The sequence below is a fragment of the Pogonomyrmex barbatus genome, unplaced genomic scaffold (genome assembly GCF_055798465.1).
Source record: "Pogonomyrmex barbatus isolate J1 unplaced genomic scaffold, ASM5579846v1 scaffold8, whole genome shotgun sequence".
Taxonomy (NCBI): domain Eukaryota; kingdom Metazoa; phylum Arthropoda; class Insecta; order Hymenoptera; family Formicidae; genus Pogonomyrmex; species Pogonomyrmex barbatus.
The window spans coordinates 1,047,878-1,055,836 of NW_028297182.1; the positions used below are offsets into that span (position 1 = coordinate 1,047,878).

At 36.0% G+C, this 7,959-nt stretch overlaps 1 protein-coding gene across 3 annotated transcripts; it reads left to right on the forward strand.

Moving 5' to 3' along the window:
• The first annotated feature begins 245 nt into the window (after positions 1-245).
• LOC105427335 (uncharacterized) lies at positions 246-7,953 on the forward strand. Of its 3 annotated transcripts, none has more exons than XM_089083885.1 (4): positions 246-628; positions 1,712-1,846; positions 4,128-4,366; positions 5,577-7,953. In XM_089083885.1, the coding sequence occupies exons 1-4, from the start codon at positions 545-547 to the stop codon at positions 5,851-5,853; spliced, it is 735 nt and encodes a 244-aa protein (XP_088940011.1). In that variant the 5' UTR covers positions 246-544; the 3' UTR covers positions 5,854-7,953. The 3 variants fall into 3 exon arrangements, with proteins under 3 accessions (XP_088940011.1, XP_088940009.1, XP_088940010.1); XM_089083883.1 differs by having other exon boundaries at positions 321-628; positions 4,068-4,366; XM_089083884.1 differs by having other exon boundaries at positions 327-622; positions 4,068-4,366.
• The last annotated feature ends 6 nt before the right edge of the window (positions 7,954-7,959 follow it).

Consider the following 7,959-nt stretch of genomic DNA (forward strand, 5'->3'; position numbering starts at 1 on the left):
GTAGAAGGAAGAGGGTTGACGGGGAGGAACGGATAAAGCGCGAACGGAACACGGGCGAAGAATGACGAAGAAAGAGCAAAAGCGCGGGCGGGAAAGGGGTAGCGGTGGCCAGCGGGGATAAACAGGATAGAATATATGGGAGAGAAAGGTAGAAGGGGGAGGAAGAGGAGGGTGCAGACCGCGATTTAGCGGATTTTCAACGTAGCTGCACGTCTCGCGGAGGGGTGTGCGCGATTCTTAACGCGGCGGAACCGCCCCCCGATGCCGCGCGGCCAATGGCGCGGTCGTTCTCGATGCGCGGGCTCGGGGATTGCGAACGGAGAGTCGCAACTACCCCCTCGTTACGCTCTCACCCTCCCGGAACGGAGTGACGACTCACCTCGCAGTGCTCTCGCCATGTTCGCGTCGAGCGAGCAGTCCGTTCCGCTACGACAGTGAGGTTCTCCGCTGGAATCGGCCGGTGGAGTCGCCGAGAAGAGTCGTCCTCTTCATCCCCGTGAGCGATCAACCCCGCGCGGGACCGAGCGCGCGCTGGCCGCTCGCCATGGCGGGCCCGTATCTGTCGCCCCTCGGGCCCCAGGCTGATCTGCTCACCGAGTATATGTTCGGGCGTCGTCGTCAGGTCAGTGTACGTTTCTCTTAATTCGTTTATTGGATTCGTTTATTCAGGATTGCCCGACATCCGCGTTTACCGCTAATCGGGTTGAACATAAAAGTACTCGGCTGGTACCCGGCTCTCCTTGGATTCTTGATCCCCGAGCATTCGAGTATTTGCGTATGTTCGGTCAATTTTGTTTTGATTCAAGTTGAAATTAATAAAAAAATCTAGATGAAATATATGCAAAATAAAAAACCGAACTCGTGGTTACGCAGTAGTCATATAAAATTAAAAATATGACGGTATAATATACAAGGGAAAATAATCTGTATGTTATAAGTGAAATGGGTATTTTAAGTTGTTAAAGTATCTGACTATTTCTTTTGACTGACGATAACCTAATATTCGTAAAAATAACCGATTGTTTTCTTTAGTAGCAAATAAATATTTAAACAAAAAATATATTAATAGATGAATACCTATCAAATATCTGTATTAGATCCATAATTGAAAAAAGAATACGAATTTTGCAATTAATTGAATAATTTTTTATGTATCTTTTTTACTTCATGGCTTTCTAACGGAATATTGATATTTTTTACGCAAACTGAATTAAATTAGTAAAAATAAGATTTTACACATAAATTTTTATTTTTTAATATTTTATATCTTTAATATTTTATCTTTTTTTAATTTACTAATAAAAGTAGTAATTATTAAAAATTAAGTAATAAATAATTTAAAAATATATTTTATATGTTAATATATTATAATTATAATTTTTAATGTAACATTGTATATATTGTAATATTCTAACATTTTTAGATATTTTATAAAAAATATCGTATATTTTATAAAAATATTTTTAATAAAAAATATTTTATAAAAAATATTTAATAAAAGATATTTATAAAAAAATATGCGTTATTGATAATATTCTTACACAATAATTTATCCGTCACAATATCATCTTGATGTTTTGATAGCATAAAAATTCCGTAATTAAAATTTCGTAATTAAGAGCTGTAAAATAATTTGAGAATGCTAATATATAAGACTTCTCGATGATCGTGGCATATGTAACAGTCAGATTTTTGGAACTTTTTCAAGCAGAGACGCAATCGGACCACGTTCACGCCGCAACAGCTTCAGGAATTGGAATCTCTTTTCCAGAAAACGCATTATCCTGACGTTTTCCTCAGAGAGGAAGTAGCACTTCGGATATCACTATCGGAAGCACGTGTTCAGGTGAATTTTTCTTGCGATTATTTATCATTGCTTCATTGAATTTCATTCAGCTTTTTTAACTAAATCTCTACATCCTACCTTCTATTTTCCTCAAAAAAGAACGTTTGCCAATAATTACGTACAATTTTCTTAATATTTGGTTGATTATATTATCAAATTTTATTACAACTCCCCGATTGATGAATGAAGTGTTTTTGTTATCGAGAGGATTAAAAATAAAAGTGATTTAAAAAACAGGTAAATTATAAAAAAAGTTTTATACAATCGAAAATATTTAATTATATTCAAAAAAGAATTTTTATTGATTAATTCAAACTTTTGACATTCCGAATGTGAGATATAGTTAATTTAAATAGTCTTGATTGCTCTGGTTGATAGAAAGACAACCCTTTTATCCGGAAAATTATCCGAGGTAAGAGCTAATGCCTCGCCTTTGCCTTCCAAAAGGCTAAACAAACTTACAACCTCGAAATCTACGAAATGCGGCCTTCCAACAGATTGGTTCGTTCTCTAAAACCGTTCACTAATTAAAGCCCAAATAAACTGCAGAAAATACGCGCGGTTTATTTTCATTCGTTTTTCGAGTCCCTGATTAACCCGCTAATGATCGCAATCTCGGTGAATTTAATTTTCCATTAGGGGCGCTGTTATTTCACATATTACCATACAAAACGTACAAAATACCATCTGTTTACAACAAAATACTGATGAAAACAAATTAAAATACTGGAAGCACAGACTATCGAATCGATAAATTTCCTTCCAATTTAATGAACAAATTTTTAACAAAATTTTTTAAATTTCGTTTTACATATTAACACGTAAATTAATTTCCCGTATGTTCTAATTATTTATTCGCGGATTTCAATTATTTATTAATGGACAACAAAAAAGTGCTGCATATTATACAAGATGTCTTGTGAAGCTTTTCTTGTAAAAAGAATAATTTTTCTGTTTATATTTAACTGTTAATATTTATTTAAATAATCTTGGCGAGAGTATGATGAAGTAAATCGTCATAAAAAGCGTCGTTTGATTAAATCGGATTTAAATTCACGGGAATGAATCGAGTATGAATTCAGAAAGCGTTTAAAGCTTTCGCGTAATGGTATTGCGGTACGGTATATTAATCAATCGATCTGCGATCTGATGCGATACGGATTGTCCGATCAATTAATTTTCTTGCAATTCCAAGTGTAATTGGAGAAAGCAGCGGAGCAATGGCTTTCGAGTCGGCGCGACGCGCAGATGTTTCGATTCATTAATGATATCAGAATACGAACAAAACTGGTTCGATCCGCGATCGTATCACAAAGGGCCCGCGTACATCTGGCCGCGATAGAGGCTATTACGCGAGGAAGGCCATTGTGCGAAAACGATTAGGCGAACGCTGATGAAACGTTGTGCGGGCGAATCCGCGCAACGAGCAGACGCGAGAAGCTCGGAAGTTCACCGAGAGAATAAATTCGATTGCTTTCGAATCTCCTCAGTCGCGAATCCCGTCGGAGCGTGATTTAGGGTACGGGGTGTTTTAGTGATTGACCGTACGGCACGGATCCCTCGCCGTATGAAAAAAATAAGTCGACGCAAAGGTAATCTCTTCCGAGAATGATTTTTTTATGGGCATATCCATTGTATTTGAAATAAATTAATAATTAAAATAAAGTGATAATATTTATATTTAAAATTTATATTTATATTGAAATATTAATGCTGGGTCTTATATCCCATAGATTCGCGTTCAAGATTTTTGTTTCGATGTATAAGGCATTTCTTTAAATGCAATTTTTTATTCTTTGTGCTCGTTTTTGGCCTTAGCTCTCTCTCTCTCTCTCTCTCTCTCTCTCTCTCTCTCTCTCTCTCTCTCTCTCTCTCTCAAATTGTTATAAATATCCCAGTTGAAATCTCTTTTTTATCTCCTCGTGAGAAAAATAATAAAGTTTCCTTTGACGGGTAATATTCAAACACACACGACATTTTTTCAATCATCCGTTTTTACTTGAAATTCTTACTTATTCGAATTAGCAATCAAAAAATGCAAATCTTAAAATCTCGTATGCCGCGCAGATACACCTTTCGAATATATTCGGGATCGCTCTTAGCTCGACTTAGCAACAGTAATTTAACGTCCTCCCTGTAACGTTCGCCATTTTCTCTCCCCGCGGGAGGGATGATGGCGAAATTACGGCAACGATCGGTCAGGTCAGCGGTTCCTCCGCAGGTATGGTTTCAAAACAGACGGGCAAAGTGGAGAAAGCAAGCTCGGTTACAATTGCTGCAGGACGCGTGGAGAATGCGATGCTTGGGTTTAGGGAGCGCCACGCCGTTGCTCCTCGGCCGACCACCCCCCGGCGGCCTCGAGAGGACCACCGCCGCCGTCAGCGACGCGTCCTCCACTTCGCCATCGTCCTCATCTGCCCTCACGAGCTCGCCAAACGCGACGGACAAATTACCCGAAACAGGCGGTCCTGTGACGGCGGTCTGCAGAGATTTCAGAATTCTGCCTCCACCACCACCCGGGTAAGCGCATAGAATGTTGTAATAGTACATTTTATATAAACGAAATATATTTTTGTATATATATATATATATATATATATATATATACATTTAAGATTCTATATAAAAACAATATATTTTTTAATTAATAAATAAATAATTAATAAATAATTGTGTTAATTTAGTCATCGTTTTATTACGCGTATAATATTTTTCCAGCCACATTTCCTTTGCACGAAAGTTACTCTATCTTGTTTTCTACATTTTTAAAATATTTAAAAAAGATTAAAGAAAATATTAAAATATGTTATGTTGTATAATTTGCAATGGAATAGTAAAATTTGAGTTATACAGACATTACATTTTACATAAATTAACAGATATTTCTGTTTCAAGTTTCTGTATTTTTGCAATACTGCTTGTACTAACAGAAATACACTCGTAAATTTAATTGTATTGTAATATAAAATAATTTAGAAAAAATTGTTTTAATTGCATATTTGAAAATTTTAATACAAAAATTATAATAACTTCACAGTTATAATACAAGCGAGTAAAGTTAATCATCGACAAGTTTACTGTTGCCAAAGTTATGTTTATTCATACATACATGCATATTAATGCATATTAATTATTAATATACATAATTTATTTGTGCAAAACATTGCAAACTATATCATAGCAAGTGTTAAAAATAAAAATAAAAATTTTTAATTTGTACTCAACAAACATCTTGATTACTGGTTATAAAATACTTGTAACATTGAAATCTGATTATATTTGCGGATATCATTCTAGATAGCACATATAAAACATGCATCAATGAAATATCCATGCAAAATATAAATAAAATGGCGTGTATTTCGCTGCGTCATATACCGCGCGTCAATCGATATTAAATTTAAACCAATAACATTTGCTCACATAATTTTTAGCCAACAATAACTGCTTATCACGAAAAAATAAATCGCAGTAAGAGAATTAATTATCGCGGATTGGCAATAAAATTAAATTTTACACATTTTTTTTTTTTTAACCGGATTTCTTTTGCAAGTATTTTCTAGAAAATTGAAATCATTTCATCTCTCAATATTTTTATTCTTTGTTATTTTATTGCTATAGAAAATTGTTATACCGTTTAAAGTCGAGTTTAAAGTCGAACAAACGTTCGTTCAGTTTCCCGATACCGCTTCCGATCTCTCTGACGTGGTGCCGTTGCCGTCTTTCGCAGATATTCGCAGATATCTTGCGACAAATCGCCCGACAGGGTCAAGTGCCGATGCGGAACACCGCCCAGAAACTGCGCGAGTCCCGCGGACCATCCTGGCGACGTCCTGGCGACGAGAGAGCGGCCGCAGGAGGCCGAGATGGATCTCACCCTGAAGGGCCACCATCCCGCGTCCAGGCACTCGTTGTTCCATCATTTGCCGAACAATCATCAGCAGGATATCGCGCAGAGCATGGACGAGCCTTTGGACGTCACTCTGAACAGCGGCAAGAATAATTGAGGGCCGGACGAGCGAAGAGTCGGCCGCTTTCACTCGCGAGGATTTTTGACCCTTCGAAACCTTTTTTGGCTCTTATAGTGTATAGTGTAATCGCATTTCACATCGAGGACAAGGTAATGTGTGTGTTGTCGAAATCCGCATCGATTTCAGAAGATAATAAACGGGAAAAAGTGAAGACGTGTGAGGGAGAGAGAGGGGGGGGAGACGGGGGGGGAGGAGGAGGAGCGTACGCATGCAAATACACATGCGATCATCATCTTTTTCAATTTTTATATGTCGGACGGATACATGGAAATAATTTTTTTCTTTACTTTTGCCTCTTTTCTAAGTTCCTCAGAATTTGAAGTAATTTAATTTATTTAATTATTAAATAAGTGGTTTTAATTTTTAATTTATTTAACTTGTAACAAATTAATTAGTTTAATTAATTTAATTTAATGTTAATAAAATTAATAAATTCCTTGCCTTTAAGGATTAACGATTATTAAGGATCAGCGAATCCTGTCAAAAGAAGAATATTTGAGTTTGAGAAGAAAAGTCACATTGCAATGTGGGTGTGTGATACTTTCGTCGTTACATATATGTACTTTTTATCGTTGTATACCTATTATTGTATATTATTGCGAGGGTGTGTGTAATTTAGAGCGACGTACCGGAAACATCGAACGGATGCTGCCGTCTTTCCGCGTACGTTGTTTCCGCTAACATTGGAACGCATAATAATTCCGCGTCGCAGACTGTAACGATTGAGATTGAAGTATTTTTAAAGCAATATTTTATAATAATAATAATTAGACGTTAAATATCTTTCAAGACATGCGATTTGAAAGTACGTATAATCCAAGATTTACGTATGAAAGAGAGCAATAGTCATATGCAATATTAATTTTCTTTTAATTACTTTGGCTGACTGTTAAATTCTATTTTAGTCTCAGTTTCCAGATTAACATCTTTTCCAATATCGTGATGTTGAAAACTTCGAACGATCTATTATCAGATTTGTTAACCATCTGTATTATAACTCATACACTATCATTAAACAATAAAAAAAAGCCTCTCTCTCTCAAGGGCAAAGATATAATGTTGAATAAATCGCAGCTATAACACATAAGAATAATTAATTTCATTGTAAAAAAAAGTTGCTATTTATATTACTATTATATATTGTAGAGAAATTAGTAATTAATATTTCTGATATAAAAAGAAGAGTGATAGAGGACTTTAAAAGAGAGCGATGAAGACGCGATTTTGTGATTTTGTGGAATTCGAATGGACGTCAGAAACGGAAGTCGTGATCTGCCAAACCTGAACTTTGCAACTCGTCTATTCCACTGTTATTCATAAAGATTTTTTTCGAGCGAAATAGACGAGCGAGACGGTGGAATCATTTCTGTACGATAAACCAGAAACTTTGACAAACTTTGCGTTTGCGCGTGTCGACAGCGATTTGTCGAAGGACTCTTCGTTAACGCTAAAACTCGTGTCGATGGTGTTACCTTGGCTCCGCTAATTATTTCATTTTTTTTTCCTTTTCTACATCGTGCAATGTAGAATATTGAAAAATCCCATGAATATAATTTCTCAAATAATACAAATAATATAAAAATAACTTTTTATCGAAAACAAAGAATTAGCAGGTCTTTCGGCAGTTCTGCGAGATGCCATCAGCGATTTTAACGTTAAATGTCGAAATGTGCGATTTTTTTTTTTTAATTTGCGACATAAAATACGCGCCTCGCGCGTAATTTGCACGGTGCATTAACGACGGTCCGGCGTGCTTACGTTCGAATTTCTCTCTCAATACGTAAGAAGCGTGTTTTTTTTTTCGTTACATAAGAAATTATATGGTTTAACTATCATTTGCAAGAAAGAATCATTGAGGCATGAATCATTTTGCATGATAAGTATGTCGAATCACCATTAACGCACCCAAATAGTACAATACGATTATAAACATCATTTACAAGTTAAATCGACTTAAGATGCATTTGCATCTTTTATTTCACGCTTGCATTGTGTGACATGACGGCCGAGAATAGAAACAAACTATCTGAAAAGCTCCTTCAGTTGTTACGCTAGAACTTTTGATAAGGAATGCGAAGTGTT

Excerpts from the sequence above, each read along its gene's own strand:
- LOC105427335 (XM_089083883.1), top strand. The coding sequence starts at position 545 with ATGGCGGGCCCGTATCTGTCGCCCCTCGGGCCCCAGGCTGATCTGCTC. Across the intron at positions 1,847-4,067 it reads TATCGGAAGCACGTGTTCAG|GTATGGTTTCAAAACAGACG; the intron begins GTGAATTTTTCT and ends GTTCCTCCGCAG. Across the intron at positions 4,367-5,576 it reads CTGCCTCCACCACCACCCGG|ATATTCGCAGATATCTTGCG; the intron begins GTAAGCGCATAG and ends CGTCTTTCGCAG.